This window comes from Azolla caroliniana, unplaced genomic scaffold (assembly GCF_043228905.1).
Source record: "Azolla caroliniana isolate FFs.n. ecotype wild unplaced genomic scaffold, voAzoCaro1.0.p SCAF_17, whole genome shotgun sequence".
NCBI lineage: Eukaryota > Viridiplantae > Streptophyta > Polypodiopsida > Salviniales > Salviniaceae > Azolla > Azolla caroliniana.
In genome coordinates, this window is record NW_028230452.1 from 4,781,399 (window position 1) to 4,804,852 (window position 23,454).

Genomic DNA, 23,454 nt, shown 5'->3' on the forward strand with positions numbered 1-23,454 from the left:
TATTATGTCTCCATGTTCAATCTTACTGTATATTTGATTTGCTGTGAGGACAAAAATTTGATTCAGTCTCAATGTTCTTTCATTTCGTGGTAATAAATATGTTCACTCTTGCAATATTCAAATGCAAGGATTTGAGTGAAACAAGTGATTAGGATGAAATAAGCTATCTAGTTCCTCATCATACCGCTGCTTCTAAATAACAGAAATGATTAATATCTTGTATGCATTAAGTTGAGGGCGGTAGTAAGCTAGAGCTGATTGATTCCAGTTGAGACATTTGTTCGTGGATGCATCTTGTCTATGTTAAGGTGAGGAGTAGTAATTGGTACGATCAGTAGCATAGTGTTGATTGATTTGAGTTATGACATTTGTTCATCGATGAAACCACTTCTTGCATAGAGTACTCCAATTGATGTTTGGCATACTTTGTTGCAAGTGCAAACATACTTCATTATGTTAGAAGTAGATGCTCCTGTGGTAACCATTGTATATGCATCATGTGGCAAGCTTTTTTGGAGCATATCTATAGTATCTTGATCGCCTAATTACAAGCAACTTGTATGGAGTCACAAAGGTATGTGTTGGATATGCATCATGGAAGTGGTAAACCATGTTTGGGAGCACATCTAGAGTATATCTTGATCACCTGATCACAAGCTGTTTGTATGGAGTATCTAAAGTGTCCTAATAATCATGGGTACTGAGCATGCAATGTCAAGTGGGGATGGAACTAATTTGAATGCACATGTTAAAACACCAATGAGGGACAAACAAAAAATATATCCTCCGTCAGTTAAGTTAGAGAAAGAGAACATCAATTGGACATGCTATCAATGCAAAATGCTTTACAATAAACTCACTTTGTAAATGGCAGGCACAAACAAGCGTGTTTTGGTTAATAAAATTAAGTTATTTTATCTCCTTTTTAAGATGACATTGTCAACCCCATACAGCACAGCACCATCACCATTTCATCTTTGATTTTCTTAGGTGCTGCCATTAACTGCATAAATGATGAACAAGAAATGTGCACATATATCATATCAAATCAACAATTAGAATACGTTTCTTGGTATGCTTCTTAAACATGATTGTTTAACGTAGTGCAATTCAAATCACAAGAGATGAAAACTGTAACCCAATTCTGATATATATATATATATATATATATTTATTCTTCTTAAACATGATTGTTTAAGGTAGTGCAATTCAAATCACAAGAGACGAAAACTGTAGCCCAATTCTGATATATATATAGTCATTCACTATTACTCAAAATAGATGACAATAAGTCATACATAAGTACTTATTTTCACTTATTGGCCAGATCGAGATATGAGATCCACTCATCATTCTTTTAAATCCTGGATGCAAAAACTATCCAGAACAGACATTTCCATACCGAAAGTTGAAAATTTTAACATAAGCGAACAATAAGAATGTCCAACAACTTTCATTTAGTTTATGCATCTTTTAATGATACTTGGAGTATAGAATTTGCTATGTTTTTCTAGAATTAGCTAAGTTTTATTTGTATGTCATCTCCAATGAGTTGAAAAATTGAAAATGTTAAATATAATATTACAATTAGAAGCTAAGGAAGCCGATAAGTTAGCTTGATATCTATATTCCAGATCTAGTTTTCTGGAGCACATTTTGCGAGGTAACTAAAGATGAAAGGATCAATGTCACCATCTAAGACACCATCAGGATCTGAGACTTCATATTGTGTGCGAAGATCTTTTACCATTCTGTAAGGCTGCATTGTTTAAACTATAATATCAGCTTAAATAAACTCTGACGCAAAAACTAGTTTAGACACACTTGGCATAATTCTGTACCTGGAGAACATAAGATCGGATCTGATTTCCCCATGATATTTCTCCAAGAGAAGCAGAATGTTGTGCACTTGCTTGAGCTTTTTGGGCCATCTCTCTTTGCTGAAGTCGTGCTTGTAAGACAGACATAGCGAGCTGTCTGTTTCTGTGTTGTGATCTGCATCAGACACTCACAATTAGCTTATTACATGCAAGAGAATTAATAACGAACTTCTGTAGCATGAATAACTGTGAGTTGCAAGCTTACAATCAATTTATTCCATCTATGAGAATATAAAGAATTTCTGTCATGTTATTTGCATCACAAATTACACTCAGCTTATTGCAAAAGAACATATTAAAAGAGAACTTTTTAATAAAGATTATGTAGGTATATGTAAACAGCACCTTTCAGCTTGGCTTTGTGCCACAATGCCAGTGGGAAGGTGCACAATCCTTACAGCACTCTCTGTCTTATTAGCATGTTGACCTCCAGGACCACCTGAGCAAAATGTATCTATCCTTAAATCTGATTCATTCAGGGTCACCTCTGCAACTGACTCAAGGATGGGTATCACTGCAACTGAAGCAAATGATGTATGCCTTCGTTTATTACTGTCGAATGGAGAGATCCTTACAAGCCTGTGAACACCAGCCTCACATTTTGCATACCCGAAAGCATAATCTCCATCTAATCGTATTGTTGCTCTCTAGTTAAACACAACCAGGAATTGCTGATAGGTTATGATCATAGTTACTTTATGCGATTCAATGAATGCAAAACAATTTGATGATCTTCTTACAAGCAAACACCTTAATGCCTGCTTCATCTCCCTGCATTTCATCCACTATTGTAGTTTCAAATCCTCTATTTGAAGCCCAAAGTTTATACATGCGCAAGACCATTGATGCCCAATCATTACTCTCTGTTCCACCTGCACCAGCATGCACCTTTTTTCCAGATAAAGATACAAAAAAAACGATTAGAAAGCTTCTCAGACCTAAGAAATCACTTAAATGTGCCCAGGGATGAACTAATTGACGAATAAATCAAAATGTGATACCCATGCTAGTTTATAGTCATGTGATTTATTACCAATAATACAACTCTGCTATATAGTCTCGTGTATACTACTCAGAGTATGGCTTATCTTAGGCAGTATAAGTGTGCATTTACTATGTGTAAACCACATAAACCAACCTCTCACCTCCAAAAAGCATGAACACGAGTCATGCTCTCCAGATAATAATGCAGCTACTTCTCTCTCTTTTGCTACTTCCCTCAGCTTTCCAAGAGCTTTTGCAGCCTCCTGGTGTTTATAAATGGAATATTAGTTTACTAGCAAAACTACAATCAACATTTATAGTGATGAGCTTGAGAAGTGAACATGCATGATACATCTAAGAACTTGAAGTAAATAGCAAAAATAAAAAAAGGAAAAGACAATGACCAAAAAGCTGGGGGCAAAAGGCAAAAGGCAAAAAGGAACAAAACAACATACAGATTCTACTTGGAAGTCATTCTCTTCTCGTCCCAATTCCGCCATTCCAACATGCTCAGCAAGCTCATTTTCCAATTGTCGTACAGACTTGAGCCTCGATGCAATTGATCCTCTTTCACGGCTACGTTTTGCAGCTAAATCAGGATCATGCCACAAATTTGGATCCTCCAATATCTTATCAAGTTGCTTGATCTTAGAGATCATTTCATTCCACTGAAACATGTGATATAAATGTTTTTGACATCATGTATGTACATTTATAGAAATACACCCACGATTGCCAAAACAACATAGCAGCATTATATAATAGATGATAGTGTAATACACATACAAAGCATTAAATCCATACACGTACAAAGCATTCTCTCGTGCCTCAATATCATTCTTATTGATCTTCCGGAAATCCAAAGGCCTTTTTCTGCAGCATGGTGTCTAGTTATAATTTGTCTAATAAACTGATTTTGGTGTCTGCCAGTCAATAATATCTATGCATGTGTAGTCCAGTAAAGTGTCAAGATATGCGTGTGCATTGTGCATTGGACAAATTTTTTGGCATCTTGAAGACGTTAAATATATACACCATACACATAAATATATACACCATACAGAAAATACACACGCATGCATACCACATTACGAACCTTGAAGAAAAGGGAGGAAGGGGAAAATCGAGCAAATGAACGAACCTTCATTCTACCCTTGATAAGCTGCAACGATCGTGCTGTTGCTGATGCATTGCTTCGCCAGTCGCCATCACTATCTTCGCTAATATGCCATCCGCGAGAAGAGATCTCATGAGCTATATCGGGGCCATCCCAAAAGGGCACAGGATCATCAGGAGTGGTAGAAGAAAAGCGATGTCCATGGAGATGGCGTAGCAGAGAGGAGGTGGTCCAGCAACAGCGATGTGATAGAGGCCTAGGAGGAGGAGGAGGAGGAGGAGGGGAGACAGAGGGAAGCCTAGCAGACAGAGAGCGCGATCCTCTGGAGATGGAGAGGAGGAGTGGGGATTTCCTGGACAGGAGGCTCCTCATGCTCTGTCTCTGTTGTCTGTGTCTGTGTCTGTGGGCTGAAACCAGAAGAAGCTGGACTCTGCTCCGATTGTTTGCCGACGGCTGCCATCGCTGAGAGGTAAGTGAACTGTGAAAGGCAGGCAGGAGGAGGCCTAATTTCATAAATAAGTAAAATTAGTTATGCGTGTGCTCTCCAAAATGGGGGTGCATTCCATTCTACTGCATTGTATTGTATTTGCATCGTATTTGCATCGTATTTGTATTGTATTTGCGTTTGTATTTGTATTTGTATTTGTATTGTGTTGTGTTGTGTTGTGTTGTATTTGGAGACAAGAGAATGAGTGACTACAAGCGGAGGTTAGTCGGCGTCGCCCTGCCTCATAGATGGAGATAAGAAATCGTCAATAGTTCGGTTTCGGCTTAACCGTTTTGGCCTTGTCTAAACCAAACCGGTGAAGCTTTAACCAGTTTGGGAGTTTCCAAACTAATTCCTAAACTGGTTAAGGTTGACAGGTTTGGCCAAATCGGTTAGCCCAATTTAGGAACTGGTTTTAGCCCAAATAAGTTTGGTTGAGCCATACCTAATGAAGCTCAAGCCTAAACCGAATTCAACTGCCAAACTCTTCGGTTTAGACTTGCCGAGCCATTGCCGATTCCTAGATGGAGAGACCCCAATTTTGTATGTCTCGACCCCTCTTGCCTTCTGCTTTAGCCTCTCCTAACGTACTCCTTATTATAACATTAGAGTTTGTAGTTTGTTCTCTTTCCTGTTGGATATTGGACTAAAATATCACATTGGACATTGCAAACATAGACATTTACAATCTATTCTATCTATCTAATTGAATCTTGATCTTAATTTAATGACAATTTTGTATTTTTCCCGCCTTTGGTTGCCATGGACATTAATATCCTACCGAATTGACTATTGCATCTATTTCAATTTACTTTGGAAAAAGAAATCTCAATTTGGTACGACTTGACTAGCTTAACGACACATTTGTACGCTAAAGGGATTTGGGGCATGGTGAGGGATGGCACTTTTTGGAGTATCATATGATGGCTTGGATATTTCCTTGCTACATGTTGTGTGTCATTGTTTAATAACCTTGGGTAGAGATTATTAGGTGCCATGTGGAAAATGTAGACATCTTGTTAACAATGAATTTCCATTTAAATCTTCTGAGTAAGTTTTGAAGCAACATTTAGTGTTCCAAACGGCAAAGGAGCTAATAACTTTCCATTGGCATCTATTATCGAGATGAGATCATAATACCGAAAAGTTGGAGTTAGTGCTTTCTTGTTTTCTGGGTTAGGTTGAAAAGGAATTCTTTAGGACCCGTTTGGATTGCATGGCCATATGTATTTGGTGTAGGGGCCAATTCATGATGCAATGCACCATGCAATGGATGCCTCACATTTCAAACAATTTCTAATAGGTTTCAGATATAGCACAAGGTTTAGATTTGGTCAAGTAGCTATTCCTCTTGTCTCATGTGAGCTAATGATACCTATCACAAATCACTTTGAGGAGAAACCATGGTTGATTAATTAGGTTTTGATATTATGTCACATTACCAACTATGCTAAGTAGTGGCAAAAAGTTCTTGATGCAAGTTGGTGTTCCCAATTAAATCATTTCAAGGGAAAGCATTTCTTGGAAGGTCATGCATACCGATCAATTGAAATGGTGATATATGAGTTGGTGCATTTTGCATCCAAGATGTTAGGAACATGTATCTACCATGTCCAACTTTGGGAATTTATTTCCCAACTTTGGAAAATTCAAGTTGATGAAAGATTGCCATCATGCTCTTGTAACATGGGTTGATTTCTTAGCTATAGGAGGCAATGGGATGTTTTGATTGAGTGAATCAACATGTTCGCTATTTACAAGGTTTATTTATCTTTATCCTCTAGCAAGTTATGAATGTGTTGATATTGCAACAGACTTGCAAGATCCATATGTAGTTGTATGACTATGAGTTTTTCTATGACAAATAACTATGCCTTCTTGAACCAAAATGAAAAAACATAATACAAAAAGTCAACAAAAAAACCACAACATGGTGTTTAGCGTGAGTTCTAAGTTATTCAACTACCTACAATGAATCCTTACGTTTGAACATACGCCATGGGGCACCTAAATTATTGATACACACATGTAAATGAACGAGTACAACACCACTTCTCCAACACCAAATGCTCGACTATGACTTCAATACAAATCATGTTCCTTGAGGTGACACTCGATATTGACTACGAGTGTAAATAAAATTAAGGATGTACCCATGAATAACTTTGAGAGAGAGAGAGAGAGAGAGAGAGAGAGAGAGAGAGAGAGAGAGAACCTAGATGGATATAACAATTTACAACTATAAGCTAATTATGAGAGAGAGAGAGAGATCTGCACATTCATACATCAACAGTACAAATAATGTAATGCAGAAAATCATATAAAGGAGAATTTCTATCACTGCTCAAAGAGAAATGGGTAAACTGCCCAAAACTCAATCCAACTAAAAATGATTGTTGAATGAATATAAGCAAACATATCTTTATTGACGAGGGAAACATAACTGGCTACCTAATCAATGCAGAATTTAAAGGGCACCGATCTCTCTGATCAATGAGCTTCTTCCATAAAGTTCTCCCAAACATCTTTCTCAATTCTATGTTGTCAGAAAACATAGGTAAAATAAAATACAACATAGAAATGCTGGTTGAAATTTCTTGGAATAATAAAATTGATACAAGCTGCAATCAGCACCACATTCAGCAAATAACTTTGATATCAAGCAATTATAATATAAGGTTTGCTTGTATTTGAAAGCTTGGCAAAAAATCCTCGATCCGGTACAATTGGTTTGGCAAAAAATCCTAAATTAGTTTTCTTAAGTAGCGATCTCTTGTAAGCCAATCATTCCTCTTATATCATTTGAGATCCTACCACGTCACCTAAAAAGGAACTCTGCATTCTGGTGTAATATGATTGTGCCATCTGATGTTTGCCTTCTCTCGTTGTGATCTTTTACAGGGAGATCCAGAAGCTTTCTAGGTTTTTGTGGAATGCTGCATTTTGTATGAAATCAGAAGAACACATTCCAATATCAGTAAATCAAATACTAGCAAACAACTTCACTACCCACAACATCAGTCTTCTCAAGTACATTCTATAATAAATATCAGGTACATATGGGCCTTAATTTTCACCATTCTCAGTAAGTTCCTTACAAAAATACAAATAGTAAGGTACCTTATTGTAAAACGCATTTTCATCTTTCATTACATTATCCCACAATGATTTTTTACACATGAAACTTTTGGAATGACATACCAGGAATGAAATTCATTGGTTTTCTCTTTCGACATATTGGTTAATCCAACATTTTGACGTCTCTTCAAAGCTAACGATCCCACTGTTGTATTTGATGTCTATGTTTCAACCAACAATCAAAGTATTTGTTGTCAAGGAAACATAGATGTTGTCAGAAATGCTATATATATATATATATATATATATTACAAAGAAAGAAAGAAAAGCTCATATTTTCCCAAGTACCAACATTATGAGTGTGCAAAATTGTTCTTAAAGCTAAGAATCCAAGCATTCTTTATGATTCGTTCACAAGTTTTATTTTGCAATTTCCTGGGCTATATCGTTACACCAGTGATGTAGCAGCATACTAATCTATGAAAGCTTGGGGAGAAAATTGGAGTAGGTGCCCGGTAGTCCATGCCGTAAAAGACGAGTGTTTGTCATGTCTATTGAAATAGAAAATCCTCCAAGTAAAGAGAAGCCCTTGAAACCCATGAATCAGGGATTCAATTTGCAGGTACCTCCCTTGGTTGCATAAATCCCCATCATTAAAGAAAAAAAAAATATATATATATACATATATATAATAGAAGCATCAGTATAGATACTAGACAGAGATCTAGGATCAAAGATGTATACATGTTGGCAGGTTACTCTTTCTGAAGTTCAAAATCCACGACTAAAAAAATAGCACCCATTTGATATCCTACGTAATAGAAGGCGCTTTTGACTTATAAAAAGATTAGATTTCTTGTTTTTTAAGACGCATAACATGGGATTACAGATTGAGAATGCATGAATATATCAGGAGCCCGACAATTTAGTTCCTAGGTACATCTCTTCATATCCAGCAGGATTGGCAAGATATCAACATTTAGAAATGACATATTTTTCTCTCATGAAGGTTATTGAAAATTTCAGCTTACTTAGGAGCGGAGATCTTTTATAGAAATCTGAATAACGGTAAGAATTGCTATCCAGCCTTTCATCCATGCTATAAAGGTAAGATCTGGCCTCAACTAGACAAGCTACTACATGGTGTGAACTTCCTAAAGCTAAGTAATGAGCTCACCCCCTAAAGCTTATAGTGGAAGTAGAAAACTTGCAAAAGTTGTGGTTTGATGACTATTTATTGATGAGAATAATAGTCAAGATTATGGTGGAAAAGTCTATAAAGACTTCTTTTGAGAGGTGGGATCAACACAGCCATTTCTCCAAGTTTTCATTAAGAAGCCAATTACAACCGTATGGATTTGAATCGTGCTGATGCTCACGGATTGAAAGTTACACTGGTGATTCAGAAGATAGATCCCGTAAAATACTCAGCACTCATTCCGGTCAACTAGGTACCTTTTTCATTGTGTTGAGCAGCATGCATTTTCACAGATTTTGCTTCCCCAATTGCAAGGCATGGTTGAGTGATTCTACAATACATAAAGCCACATACTCCCAGTTCTCATCACATCACATACTCCCAGTTCTCGTCACATTCATCCCAGAAAATTTTATCCTATGACAATATTTGCATAACTTGTGCAAATTCAGAAGTTGTTGGCATTCTAATTTAACATTTGCACAGGCTCAAGTACATCCCAAAGTGGATTGTACTGGTCATGATCTATTCATTTTGGGGCCCATACTCCTTGTAAGGATTCCATGTACAAAAAAAACATGATTTTTTTCTTTCTGTCGACACAATGTTATGACCATTCCACAATATTATATAGAAAAAGAAAATGATTTTCTAGAAAAATATTTCTCCTTACTTTCACTCTGATTCAAAGCTTGCAATGATTTATTAATGTAGAAGTCACTTACTGGTTTGTGCTTCATCAGTGGAGGAGCTGATTTTATGGACTGGAGCTCATCTGATATAAATGATGTTCGACTGCTGTTTGACATTTTGGCTGAGACAAATGCTAGTTTTGCATCAAGTTTCTCAATTGAGGCAAGAATGGACGCTTCATGATTTGAAAAACCGATGTCTTGACTTCCTAGTTTCTTATTTCCCAAGCAGCTTGGAATTTGTTTTCGGCTGTGTTTACCAGAAAGAGTGTCTAGCCTTGCATAAGAACCTTGACAAGCAGGTGCTAGATTCAAACTTGACAGAATATTTGATGACTTGCTCCAACATGAGAGCAATGATTTAGGTCTAATTTTCTGCTTAGTTGACTTTGATTCCACACCATAATCAGGAATAATAGCCTGGGCATTCTGTTTAGTTTTAGATTGAGTAGATATATTATTGCTATGTTGTTGCTTGTGTGGTTCTTGCAACATACTATGCAAAACTTTATGCTCTCTGTTTTCTTTGTCATGACTAACATCATGGCCATAAATACTAGTTTGATCTGACCTCATAATTGCCCTGCTGCTAGTAGAGGTATTTATTCCATCAGTAGTGATATCACTTCCCCAGCCTATCCGTTTACCTTCCATGTTTTCATATTGTCCCTTCCATGTGCTCAGATTACTACTACGATCGTCAACATTCATATAGGTAGTTCCATAATTGACACCATCATTACCTTTTAGACCCTCTTCTTTTTGTAACATGAGAGCATTTATTTGATCGTTTCTATTGTGATTTGATTTGCACCATTGAAACTCCTCATGCTCGTCTTTCTGACCAGCCATTTCAGTTCCACGATCAAAATCAGTACAACTTTCAAGACCTTTTAAGTCCTCTTCTCTTGCGAACATGAAAGTATTTATTTGATCGTTTTTATTCTTATTGGACTGGAACAATTGAAATTCTTCATGTGCATATGTCTGTTTGAATATTTTAGTTCCATGATCAGAATCAGTACAACTTTCAAGTTCGGTTCTGACCAAAATGTCCACTGATAAATCATCAAGTAAGGGCTTTGAAAGACAATCATCAAGACGGGACTTCATGTCTGTGATTTCAGCAATAAGCATACTTGTGGCTTCTTCATTTTCTACACGCTCTTGTAATGCCACCTCCAAAAGGTCTGGTGTACCCTCTAGTTCATCTCGTCTTGTATCAATATGCCTGTATTTTAAGTATAAATAAGGCGCATCCCAAATTATTATAAAATACAAGACAGCAAGCACAAGTATAGAAGAACATGATGGTGATCCATTCTCAAGGGAGGCCATTTTTAATAAATAAATTACATAAATCCCTCGGTCAACAACTTCCATAAACATAAATATGTGTTATTATCCATAACAGTAAGAAGTGTCAAGATGGTGACAAAAAGATAAAAAAAGGTACATATTTTTTGAAGCCCAGAAGCTCATTTATTAGACATAAAGAAGTCAAATTGTACATAGGAATGTTTCTGGCGATTGATTGAATTTTAAACTATTTCAGCTCAATCAATGCCATTGATTTAACTTAACATAATTACTCTTATTAAAATTCATTTCAAACGGTCAATAAAAAGATTATACAATATTAAATTTTACTTACCATGTCAGCATATCACAAGGCTTGTTAGTGACAGGAGCACTTGATAGACAGCAAACATCATTACTCTTACTTACATATATTCTCTCTGATACGTCCATGGGATCACCACCTGTCAACCTCTTAAGCATCTTGTCCCCATCGTCCACACATTTATTGTTACCCTGTGACCTATTAAAATATCATTTCGCTAAATCATTAGTCTTATTAAAGTTCATTTCAGAAATACGTACAAAAATGATATATTGTTCACACAATCTCCAACTTGTGATGGCAGATACTGCAACTGTTGAGTGATTCAATAAGCTTTTCATAGTACAGAGAGAGAGAGAGAGAATGATTATTTTGTTTCATATTGCAAGGGCCTAGTCATATTGATGGAAGCTTAATGGAGAAGGAATTAGAAACAGACAGACAGCATGGGCGGATGCATAACGATGGTGATGGGTTCAAGTCTTGCAACCTGTATCTACTCCTTTGTACAATTCTATATCAGAGGAAGATATGCTGTGAAAGGCAGAGAAATTCATTCCTATCAAGCCAATCATTTGTATATATATCAATTTAGGCTCAGTTTTGAGGATTTTGATGGCCTGACCACATCAACATGAGTACTATCATCCGGAGAGTGAATATGTCAATAGTTCTTGCATTGCCAACAATTTCAAAATGACAAGTAGATATCTCTCTAATAGGATAATTCTCGTCATCCCTCTACAGGCCTACTCTTCTCTCTATTTTATGATCGACATTCAAGTCCATGTTTCTTATGTATAACCCATCTATATATGTTATAAATGTGCCAATAGGTTGAAGCTCATATTACAATTAGTTACTCCTTAGACTGCTTTAAAAATTATACATGATATAGATAATGCCTTCTAAGTCCGAGGCATAACTTTGGTGGAAGGCCATTGGAGGACAAAATGATGGGGGCTAGAGGATGCAATGTACGTGGGTCTTTTGAAATGCTAGACTTTTGTCTGGAATAGCACTTTTCTTTTTCGAATGTGAGTGGCAAAACACATCATAATTATAGATCATAAACGGTGTTGGAAGCATTCTGGCATAATGACGAAAGCTTGAACTCGCATGGCAAACACCGACCACTAGGCTATCGCATTTGCATCAGCATTAACACTGCCAAAGCTATATATTCCCAACCCTTTGATACCATATGTTTGGCAATTTGTGAGCAATGAGATCCATCCTATTGAGTCCACCAACAAGGGCATGCTTTGGAGAATATCATTAGCATTCTCCAACAAACCTGCCCGTCCAAAGGCATCAGCCAAGCAAGTATAATGTTCTAAAATAGGTGTTACCCCATATATATTGACCATTGAGTTAAAAACAGAATTAGCTTCATCAATTAGGCCAGCATGACTACACGCTGAAAGAATTGACACAAACATCACAATGTCCGGCTTCAAACCTTTGAGTTGCATATCTTCGAAATAACAGAACGCAGATTTGCAATCATTGTGCAGGACATAACTATCGATGATCGCACTCCACATTAGTAGATTTTCCTTTGACGGAAAAGTTGCAAAAAGTCTTGAGGCATCTTTGAGACTTCCACATTTTGAGTAGATCTCAATAAGAGCACTCCCTACGTATTCATCGAATTTAAACCCACATTCTAGAAAGTGAGAATGAACCATCATCCCCTCATTTAGGGCACTTAAGCCAGAGCATGCTTTTAAAACACTCACAAGTATTGAAATATCCGGCTTAATTCCATTATCTTGCATCTGGCAAAAGATCCTCAAAGCATCTTCAAAAGCTCCTAAATTCACGCATCCATTAATCATTGCATTCCATGAAACAAGCCCACGATCCACCATTAAATCAAACACTCTGTATGCATCCATAAGATTACCACAATTTGAATACATGTCAATAAGGGTGTTTCCTAGAAAAAGATCTTGTTCAACAGAAGAATGCATCATATGGGCATGGACAAGCATCCCGAGGCCAATGGCAGATATACTCGAGCAAGCTTTAAAGACACTCACATATGTTATCTCATTCGGTTCAATCCCTCTATCTTGCATTTCATCGAAAAGATAAAATGCATCTATTGCACATCCATTTTGAGCATATCCACCGATCATTGCACTCCATGCGACAACAGTTGGACTTGACAGTTTATTGAACATTGTTTGTGCATCGTGAAGACTTCCACACCTGACATACATACTAACAAGAGTATTATAAACCAATGGATCATCTTTGGAACTGCTTTCCAAGATCATGGCGTGGACCATCCGACCCCATCCAAGAGCCTCAAAACTAGCAAGAGACTTTAGCAAGCTAACCCAAGTAGTATTATCAGGATATGATTTCATTTGCACAAAAAGCCGCAATGCATGCTCGTGTTCGCTGCGTTCAGCATAGGCAAATATCATTGCATTCCACATCACGACATCTCGACCTGGGGACCTATTGAAGGCAAAACAAGCATCGTTCAAGCAACCACACTTGGCATACATATCAACGAGAGCACTTCCGATGAATGCATCATTCTCAAAGCTATATTGCATAGCTTGGGCATGTACAAGCATACCTTGTCTGAGGTTGAGTGAAGCAGAACATGCTTTAAGGACAGAAGCAACAACAAATACATCAATATTTAGACCACAATCTTGATTCAAGCGATGGTATAGATGAATGGCTTGCTCAGGTTTTCCAAATTTGGCATGAGCTGCTATAATAGAACTCCATGAGAAGATACTTTGTTCTGGCAAGTGGAAGAAGACATAGTCAGATTCAAGCAAAGACCCACACTCTGCATACATTCGGATAATGTGGGTGCCCATGAAGGCACCCAATAGGCCACATTTGAAGATGAGGGAATGGATTTCTCTGCCTTTGGCTACATCCCTTCTTCTGATGCAAAGTTGGAGAAGGGAGTATAGATGGGCTGCAAGACTTGAACCCTTCATCATCGTCATGCATCCATTCATCTTCTCTATCTGTCTCTCTGTCCATCAATATAACTAAGCCCTTGCACTATGAAGCCAAATCATCTCTCTCTCTGGTATGAAAAGTTTAATGAATTTCTCGACACTCATCTGAATCTGTCATCACACGTTGTTTCTATCGTCCACATATGTATGTTACCCTGTGACCTATTAAAATATCCTTTATCTACATAACTAGTCTTATTAAAGTTCATTTCAGAAAATTTATACAAAAATTACATAATGCTGGATTTCACTTACCATGTCTGCAAACCACAAGGCTTCTTAGTGATTGGAACACTTGATAGAAAGCAAACATCATTACCCTTACTTATGGATCTTTTCTCTGATATATCCCCGGGATCACCACCCCTCATTGTTTTGGGCTTATTCCCATCGTCCATAAATTTCTTGTTACCCTGTAACCCATTAAAATATCTCTTATCTGCATTTTGCGGAGATGAGTATATGTAAGATGATAATCGGGCCCGTTCTCTTCTTCTGTGGTTAAGAACCTCTTCAGCTTTCCTTTTCTCTTCTTGTTCTCTTTCAAGGCGAGCTTCCTGCCATTTCCTGCACGATTGTAAACAATATATTTAAAGCATTTTACGAATAAGCACATATAGAGTATTAAAATGTGTGTATATATGCCCTATAGTAAGCACTCAAGAGTGCTTCAGATTATGATACAAGCAGAAGAACAGTTAACAAATATCAAAGGATCTATCTTCATCATAACAAGCTCACAACTCTCCAACTGAACATAGATAATTTAGGCATTAAAAACCTGAAGCCTATCCAAAAGTTGTCACTATCAAAATAGGAGCATGCCTAAAATCTAATCTGATTATTGTTTCTAGAAAACTGTTTGTAACTTTCATTTTAGTCGCTGATTATTGTTCATTCCTATTCTGCATATTATTGAATGGTTGTCTGCGAATGTGACAGGATTTTGTGAGGAACCATCAAGATTACCTCCCAGCTTTCATGAAACATGTCTCTCTTGAACAAGTAAGTTTGCTCGGTATGTAGAATCTACGATGTAATCATATGACCTTGGTCTTGCCAAAGACGCTACAATACAAGTTGATGTCTTTTAAGTCTTTGGCCTTGCCAGGACAATACAAGTAGATGTGTACTTTCCGTGACTTGTAGACACTCACACACTATTATGGGACATGCATTTTGAACTATTAAACTTTTGCTTCAGAAACACTGTAGGAAAGCAGAGCTCTCTTTTTTTAAAATTCTAGCTTCTATGCTAAATATAGGCTACCTGTGCCTTATTGCTGTAGTCTTTGCATTTTTTACCCTCCTTAATTCCACACTAGTGTGCATAGATCCTTCAAAAAGATGTTCATAACCCATTCTTTATGATAATACTGCTGACATAATTAGCAAACTTTTGGCAGAAACAATCCAACTTGAATTTTATTGAAACTCTTTACTCGTTGTAGCTGAACAGCACTTCAAAGAAAGGCTCAAATCAACAAGTCATCTTTTAATTTGTGAAATAACAAAAACAATGTTAGCATTTAGAAATTTTGAGAATAGATCCTCAGTGGATGTGTTGGACATACCATACAATTTCCTTGACATATTTACTCAACACCCGTATCACATTGACAGCCATTTAATGCAAATATAGAGTGCCAGGAAATTGGGATGATGATCCGCATGTGACAGTGCCTTTACAACATGAACATAGATTGTTGTTCACACTTGCACATCTTGTCAACATCATTGTCATAGTACAACAGCTATCAACCAGTGGATCCAGTGGTCGAGTGTTACTCACTGCATGCGATTAAGCATCATGCACACTCCCTTGTCAAAGACCAAATTTATATTTACTTTGTGAGGGAACACTCTGGTTGGATATTCAAGTATCACTACCTAAGTGAAAATTTGCATTGCAATCGGAGCAAATAGAATTGAACTTGCATATTCAAGTTCATTGACGACCTTTGGTTTTGTTATTGATGATCATAGCCCAGTTCATGGAAGTTTTCTCCTTTTTATAAGACAAAGGTGATGATCCCTTTACTGTTGGAAGGTACAATATTTTCTTTGCTTTTATGATCTACCTCATTACCATAGATCGTAAGAGATGTGTCTAAGGAAGCTGACAATGTTATATATGTTTACCATCGGAATCATCGAGAACAAAGACAATGTTTGAGAAAGATGCCCCAATTCCTACATTTTTTAAGCATGCATTGGAAATGAAACAAAAAAGAACTAGATCATGTCATATAATATGGAGACACAAAATCCAAGATCAATCCCTGATGCACGCAAGAGAATAACCCTTGCCATTTCCTAAAGGGCATATCATTTGGTGTTGATGACAAAAACTCAATGTTGGTAACATCAAGGCCAATCCCAAGAAAATTCTCTCTCTCTCTCTCTCTCTCTCTCTCTCTCTCTCTCTCTCTCTCTCTCTCTCTAAAAGCACAAAAGCTTATGACAGCATTGGAAAAACTTTGCATGCATACTAAATTAAGCGTCAATAGCTCTAAAACAAAGATTATGCTTGTGAAGAGCCAAAAAAGATAAATCGTGCATTATGTACAATAATAAGCCACTTGAATGTGTGGAAAGCTTCTAATATCTTGGCCTTGAAGTTCTTTCAAATCATAGATGAAATGAATGTGCTACACCCCGCTTAGAAATGGGTAAGCAAGCATATTATACATTTGAAAACACACACAATCATGGAAATATTAAGTGTTGGGTCCTCAAGAAATACCTTTTGGACACTTTGATGACACCAGTGCTTCTATATAGGGTGGAAGTATGGGGTGGTAGCATCCCTAAATCTACATGGAAAGAGTTTGACAATGTCCAAAAGCAATTTTTTACAAAGATTCTACAAGTTAATAAACAAACACCATACACCCTCCTCCTAGAAACGGGATCACTTCCCATTGAGATAATGGTCATAGAAAGGGTTGTTGAATACATGCTTAAGATTCGAAAAAGCTCCTCACATCAACTTCCTAGAATTGCATGGAAGCAAGAAAAAATATCCAAAAGACGCATAAAAGCAAAATTTTATGTTTCGGTTGGATGCAAGATATAAAAAAATGGTTTGGTAGATAAGATGTAACACACTTGTTTCATGATACATCACTAGATTCCTCTGTAAATGAGACCTTTTTACAATGCCAATGTATCATGATATAGGACAAATGTGGACGCTCACGCTTCACACATTATACTACACATGTTGCACCTAACTACAAAACCATATTCTTCGCAAAACGAGGAAACCGTACACATCGATACATGTTAGAACACATCCTGTTATCTGTCATTCGAACCATTGCTTCCATGCAACTTAGCTCACATGCATTGCGATGTGAGACGCACAAGTGATTAGAGTGGTCAACTATGTACACTTTGCTCTAAACAAGTTCAAATGTCTGAGTATCACACTTTGATGCAATGCTTTGCCTTTGGTTATATTCGATGATGCTTTCCACACATCTTCGACTAAGCCCGATCTTTGCACAAATTTTTCTCACAACCACAATGTGCACTCTCGATTGCAGCATTCATTGGTAAAGTTCTTGAACATCAAGAGTCACTACTCACTTTCACATGTATCGCGTGAAATATAATATTTTTGGTCTCATAAGTCACATTTGATCTCCGAAGACGATAATAGAATCTATCTATCTATCTATCTATCTATCTATTTATCTATCTCTCACACACACATATTAGTTATACACTTCATGCTTGTAGACCACATCAAGAATCATTCTACTACATGCATTAAAATCATTACCCTGAAAATTTACAAAACCGAAGAATTATATTGTTGTTTCATTATGGATAACTTGAATTGACCCATGTTCACAAATCATGATTAGTCTCGTAGGCTGTTGTTGGCCTTTAATCAATGTTACTATACGTTTCTTTGTTTTCTCCCTCCCCCCATCTCTCTCTCTCTCTCTCACTATCAAAGGTATTGTATCATATGATAGAAAATAGGATATCCAAACCGCTACGAGATCAAATGATTCACAGCAGCATTCCCTCTCTTTTGTTAAGTTCTTTCTTCTTCCTCTTCCTCTTCTTCTTCTCTCTCTCTCTCTATCCCCCTGTGTCCAAGAGAGGTATGTACCTGGGGTTGAATACATCGTTGGTTCGCAGAAATCGCGCGCTGAAACTTCTCTGACATGCGATTGCTTCTCTCTTCTGATCGTGTTCTTTCTGTGTCCACTGCTGTAACAAATGGGAGAAAAGGAAAGGGAGGGGGAGGAGTTACACGTGATTGCGTGAAAGAGAGAAAACCCAACGTCGCCAATTTAAAATCCAAAGAAAAAAGAACAAGAAGAAAAACTCTATTACAAAACCTAACATGGCACTTCTTAAGCAATATGTTATATAGTAACCTGATTTCAACATATAGCGTAATGGTTATATTATTAGTACTCTTGTTGTCTTCTACACAGTTGTGCGTTAAATTCTTGTTACGCATAATTAACCACGTATACAGTTAAGATTTTGATGATGACAAAACGCTTCATCTCACACATGTTTGCTAATGTATGGAAATTTCATTGATGCTCACCTCCTTGTTTTTGTTAACATTGGTATTGCTCATCTCTTGTAGTCATCAGGATTCGGCATCTCCCCCTGCTTATAAATGCCCATGAATAGAAATTACGTTGACACCAGTTGCTTCCTCCTCTTGAACATTAGTGTTGCTTGTCTCGGTGCCCAATTGCATGCATAAAGGTTGGATGTGTGTTAGGTATCTTGTTTATTTCCCATAAATTTACACCATTTGTTTTGTATAATGATGAAATGCTTGGTTTGGCTTTGGATCAATCTATGTCCCTATAGTGAAATAATAAAGTGTTTTTAAATCTATATAGGTTTGTATAGTGATGTCCAAAGAAAACTATAAGGCTTGAATTTCATGATCATCGTTGATGAGGGTGTTCCATCTTCATATCCAAGTGGAAGCCAATAGAAAAAACAGCATGGATATAGTGAAGTAGGTATAGTGAACCTTTGATTGTGTCAAACAATGTAAGGGGGAAATATATGGATCCATCTTTGTTTCCAAATGATGTTGAAGTTGTGACACACAAAACATTGTTAAAAAGTGTAATGTACGCTTTCTACATATGACATAGAATATAGTATGACAAGCATCATTTGCATATGATTCTGCAATGACTAACCATAAGACACGAACAAAGATAAGTCATGCATCCACTGGAAATGTTGCTATGAAAACAAGTTTATTGTATAAAGTAGCCATAAGCAATTAGGTTTAAGGGGTGATATGGTTATTGAAAAATATTAATAGAATACATTATTATGTAATCAATTGTTCCACGTAATTTCATTCCTTAAAGTTGGATTCAACATGAATCCAACTTGTTCACAACCTTTTATTGAGCTTAGTTTTGCACTCGTGAATCTCTCTCAGCATCTAATTGTATGGTGTCACTTTAGGAGACATTATAAATTCTTGCAAAAGGTAATATTTGTTGCAGCTCTTTTTTGCAATCTTCATGGGAGTCAATTACCATGACTTGGTACACACTTCAATGGTCAACATGCAACAAAAGTTGTTTGTCACTCTTTTCTTTTCCCCTTCAGGGGAGTGGGTCCATTGCTATTTGCAATAGCCATGGATAGGCATTCATTTTGAGGTACTCTTTCATGGTCAGACTTAAAATCTTCAAAATGAAACTCCAATCATTTCATCCATATCAATTCAACCCCTTGTAGCCTTCTCACGGAACATGTTGTGCTTCGATGAACCTCAAGGGGCAAAGGACCGTCTTCAAAACATTAACGCATGTATGGCTAGTTAAGATCCTGTCATCGAGTTATATACTCCAATCACATAAGAACAATATAATCACGACGATCATTGCACTCTGCTAGGTCACAATTAACTGATCTCCAGCGATGAACCTTCAAAACATAAAGTCACACGTGTATGGCTAGTTAGAAACCCACATGGAGTAACATACCCCAATCACAATGAGGACAACATCATCTCTATGATCACCACCACCATTTGGATTTCATCAACAGACCTACAAACTAGGTTGCATCACTAGGTCCAAGCTTGGCGAGTATCCATTTCTCTTCATTACAGAAGTTAATCTCATCAGCTTCTCATATGCTTTGCTATTGCAGCCATGTGACTCATCTGCAACCACAATGTGATGCATCTCATTGTGAAGCATAAGCTTAGCCTCTCCTGGCATTTTGCATGCTTTTGCACATTTCCTCGAACCCTCCACCTGGAGCGCATCCATTTCTCTATTTGCATGTAGGTATATATTGGACATGATAACATAACATGAAGCATCTTTATGATCCAAATTAGCCACAGATTCATAACACCGGTTACCCAATTCTACATCGCCATGGCTTCTACAATGGCCAAGGAGCGATCTCCACCCAACAATGTTTGCCTCAAATGGCATCGTACAAATCAAGTCTTCGGCTTCAAGTAAATAACCTGCCCTTCCGAGAAGATCTACAATACAATTAAAATGGTCAAGCCTTGGAGGCAAGCCATGTTTTTGAGCCATTGCATCAAAATGAGAACATCCATCTTTCACTAGGCCTAACTGACTACAAGCTGAAAGAAGACATATGAATGCAGCTTTATCAGGCCTTAAACCTTGACAAATCATCGACTCAATATAGCCTAACATCAAAGCATGATCTTTATGCTCGGCATAGGCTTCAATCATTTCCGTCCATGTCACTATATCATGCTTTTGCAATAAGGCGAACAAATTGCAAGCATCGGCAATGCTACCACATTTGATATACATATCGAGGAGTGAGTTTCCGAGCAAAGCATCTAAAACAATATGGTTCTCACTTATCTGAGCATGAAGAAGCTTGCCTTCTTCTAAAGCTCCAATGCTCGCACACGCCTTTAATATGCTCACTAACATGACTGTATCAGAGGTGAAACCATGTACTTGCATTTTCTTGTAAAGCTTTACAGCTTCAGCACCAGATCTATGCTCCACATAACATGAAATCATCACACTCCAAGTGACCACATTATGCTTTTTCAAACAATCGAAAACTCGCCGAGCATCCTTCAGACTACCACATTTCGAATACATATCCATAATAGTGCTCCACACATATAGATCATTCTCGAATAAACCCTTGTCTATTATATGGCCGTGTATATATTTACCATGTTTGAGATCTTCCGCCTTTGCACATGCTTTAAGAATAGTAACTAGAATGTATGCATCCGGTTTCACAGCTGTGGAACATTGCATATACTTGTAGAGAGATATGGCCTGTTCAGATTGGCCTAGGTCGATATGAGCCAATATGATCTCATTCCAAGCAAACACATTAGGGTTTGGAAGCCGATTGAACACGTGTTGGGCTTCATCCAATCTTCTACATGAAGAAAACATACGGATGAGATGGCTTCCTAGGTATGAATTCGAGTCCAATGTACCCTCTACAATGTGAATATAAACAAGCCTACCTGCTTCAAGGTTCTTCTTTTGTGTGCACCATTGGAGGAGAGAATAGAAGATGTCTGAGAGGATGGGAAACTTGAGGGTGTGGGTAGTACGGATCGTGTGAAGGACCTCGCCCAACTTCCCTGCTTCACAGAGCTTCCTCCAAGGGGTGGAATTAGGTCTCGCACTGTCCATGACTGCATCTATCACTAAGCTGAGACTCTCTTTCTCTACATATACATATGTATATATATATACTGTATACATATACATATGCCATACACATATCTATACATATATGATATACATATATATACGGTATACCTATACATATACATTCACATACATATATATACGGTATACCTATACCTATACATATATATACACACATATGTATATCACACACACACATATATATCTAGTATGTGTCTTTCAACCTGGTCCAAATCTTACCCATATGCACTAATTCAGTAGATATCATGGCACTTGGAAATGTAATGGGGGTTTGAAGGCACCACCATATGTCTTCGTAGTCTTTGCCTCATTAGATGCAACTGAACACATGACCTTTGGTTCTTGTCCGCCATACCGGCCTACACAACATAATTAGAGTTTAGGGTTTGAACACGTGACCTCCCCTCTTTGTTGATCAAGTGTTCGTTTGGGGAACCCTATGCGTCCCCACCAATATATGTTGGTCTCTCCTGTTTTGTATTTTAGGTCCATAACCTAGTAGTTCCCGAAGTTTCACTAACCCATTCACTTTGGTTAAGAGCTCACCCAATATGCACGAATTTACTATACCTTGTTGTGGAACGTAAGGGATTGAATGCATGACCTTTTGGAATGTTCATTACTTATATGACTCAAGATAATCGTGTTCCATCCTTGCCAAATGAGCTAAGATACGACTACATGTGCACATTGTACATGTATACATTCAAATAACAATGAAGGGAAATTTGCTAATGTAAGGTCCAATCTAGGAGAAATTTGAAATTTTATGCTTGCTTTCTCTCATAGTCATGCATACACATTGCTTGTTTGAAGTTGAAGGAAGCATCCTAACCCTATTTAAGAAACAAAATAAGGGAATCAAGGGTGACATTGGCATATTAATCTTCTGATTATCCTAGCCAAGTAAGATGCACCTATGTTCTAATGAGAATTAGAAAGAATTAAGCTTATAAATGATAATTTGACAATTAGGAGACACTTTTCATGTAAATATAACTAGTATTTCAGCTTGACATAGTGTGTTTCCCTAGTTGTTCTAGGTTAATTTTCATAACCTTGTTTTTAGAATAATGCATTTGTTTTGTGTTTCTCACTATATATAATATATACACACCATGTGCTTATCCTTAATTTTCATATAATTTATGAGCCTCAACACAAACCAACCATTTCTAAATAAATATAAAAATAAGTGCAACACATTGTCTAAATTTCTTACACATATAAGAAATTTCCCAATAAACACATAAATGCATTAGGGTACACATGTATACGATGTACACATGTAGGACTATTTGAAAACAAATGTATGCATTGAAATATTTTTGCGACACTCGTTCCCATTGGATACATTTCTTGCAGCAAATTACCCAATGTCTATAGTTATTTGGCATGGTACATCTAGAACTTGTGCCACTTGCAATCTTTTTCACATGTCACACTTCTTATATCACTCATGTCATTGTTGGGCAAATTCATGACCTACTTTTGGATATTTCTAACCACACTTTTCTTGATATTCTTTATAGAGTTTCATCTCACTTCCAAGTTTCATAACAAAAAAACAATCCATTGCAAAAAGATGTGTGAATGTGCATACTTTTGTTTCTATACATTTTAATGAGCTTCCTTCTAAAATTACAAATAACATTACGACACTTATCATGTTGTGAT

The 23,454-nt window shown here is 37.1% G+C and overlaps 4 protein-coding genes across 9 annotated transcripts; all 4 read right to left on the reverse strand.

Annotated features, from left to right (window-relative positions):
* Positions 1–1,428: 1,428 nt before the first annotated feature.
* Positions 1,429–4,380, reverse strand: LOC147852941 (Peptide chain release factor 2). The gene is made up of 7 exons (XM_087332913.1): positions 4,006–4,380; positions 3,320–3,532; positions 3,026–3,127; positions 2,631–2,768; positions 2,226–2,527; positions 1,842–1,995; positions 1,429–1,759 (listed from the first exon to the last, which is right to left on the reverse strand). Exons 1-7 carry the CDS (start codon positions 4,351–4,353, stop codon positions 1,637–1,639), a joined length of 1,380 nt encoding a protein of 459 aa, XP_087189039.1. The 5' UTR covers positions 4,354–4,380; the 3' UTR covers positions 1,429–1,636.
* A 2,571-nt stretch (positions 4,381–6,951) lies between these two features.
* On the reverse strand, positions 6,952–18,369 carry LOC147852942 (uncharacterized). Of its 4 annotated transcripts, none has more exons than XM_087332869.1 (7): positions 18,189–18,369; positions 15,330–15,396; positions 14,315–14,626; positions 11,091–11,258; positions 9,470–10,667; positions 7,670–7,767; positions 6,952–7,404 (listed from the first exon to the last, which is right to left on the reverse strand). In XM_087332869.1, exons 1-7 carry the CDS (start codon positions 18,202–18,204, stop codon positions 7,287–7,289), a joined length of 1,977 nt encoding a protein of 658 aa, XP_087188995.1. In that variant the 5' UTR covers positions 18,205–18,369; the 3' UTR covers positions 6,952–7,286. The 4 variants fall into 4 exon arrangements, with proteins under 4 accessions (XP_087188995.1, XP_087188994.1, XP_087188996.1 ...); XM_087332868.1 differs by having other exon boundaries at positions 15,330–15,510; XM_087332870.1 differs by lacking the exon at positions 11,091–11,258 and having other exon boundaries at positions 15,330–15,510.
* Positions 11,593–14,164, reverse strand: LOC147852943 (pentatricopeptide repeat-containing protein At2g33680-like). 2 transcript variants are annotated; one of them, XM_087332873.1, is made up of 2 exons: positions 13,657–13,822; positions 11,593–13,532 (listed from the first exon to the last, which is right to left on the reverse strand). In XM_087332873.1, the coding sequence occupies exons 1-2, from the start codon at positions 13,683–13,685 to the stop codon at positions 12,197–12,199; spliced, it is 1,365 nt and encodes a 454-aa protein (XP_087188999.1). In that variant the 5' UTR covers positions 13,686–13,822; the 3' UTR covers positions 11,593–12,196. The 2 variants fall into 2 exon arrangements, with proteins under 2 accessions (XP_087188999.1, XP_087188998.1); XM_087332872.1 differs by having other exon boundaries at positions 11,593–14,164.
* A 1,139-nt stretch (positions 18,370–19,508) lies between the features above and the next one.
* On the reverse strand, positions 19,509–21,769 carry LOC147852944 (pentatricopeptide repeat-containing protein At2g33680-like). Of its 2 annotated transcripts, none has more exons than XM_087332877.1 (2): positions 21,567–21,769; positions 19,509–21,472 (listed from the first exon to the last, which is right to left on the reverse strand). In XM_087332877.1, the coding sequence occupies exon 2, from the start codon at positions 21,346–21,348 to the stop codon at positions 20,128–20,130; it is 1,221 nt and encodes a 406-aa protein (XP_087189003.1). In that variant the 5' UTR covers positions 21,349–21,472; positions 21,567–21,769; the 3' UTR covers positions 19,509–20,127. The 2 variants fall into 2 exon arrangements, with proteins under 2 accessions (XP_087189003.1, XP_087189002.1); XM_087332876.1 differs by having other exon boundaries at positions 19,509–21,475.
* Positions 21,770–23,454: the final 1,685 nt, after the last annotated feature.

Coding starts and splice junctions, on each gene's coding strand:
- LOC147852941 (XM_087332913.1), bottom strand. CDS start 4,353: ATGAGGAGCCTCCTGTCCAGGAAATCCCCACTCCTCCTCTCCATCTCC. Junction 3,128..3,319: donor ATGACTTCCAAGTAGAATCT/GTATGTTGTTTT, acceptor TATAAACACCAG/GAGGCTGCAAAAGCTCTTGG. Junction 1,996..2,225: donor GCACAAAGCCAAGCTGAAAG/GTGCTGTTTACA, acceptor TGTCTGATGCAG/ATCACAACACAGAAACAGAC.
- LOC147852943 (XM_087332872.1), bottom strand. CDS start 14,056: ATGAATGGATGCATGACGATGATGAAGGGTTCAAGTCTTGCAGCCCAT.
- LOC147852942 (XM_087332868.1), bottom strand. CDS start 15,421: ATGGGTTATGAACATCTTTTTGAAGGATCTATGCACACTAGTGTGGAA. Junction 14,627..15,329: donor ACTACAGCAATAAGGCACAG/GTAGCCTATATT, acceptor ACAATCGTGCAG/GAAATGGCAGGAAGCTCGCC. Junction 7,405..7,669: donor ACCAATGAATTTCATTCCTG/GTATGTCATTCC, acceptor TACAAAATGCAG/CATTCCACAAAAACCTAGAA.
- LOC147852944 (XM_087332877.1), bottom strand. CDS start 21,348: ATGCAATGTTCCACAGCTGTGAAACCGGATGCATACATTCTAGTTACT.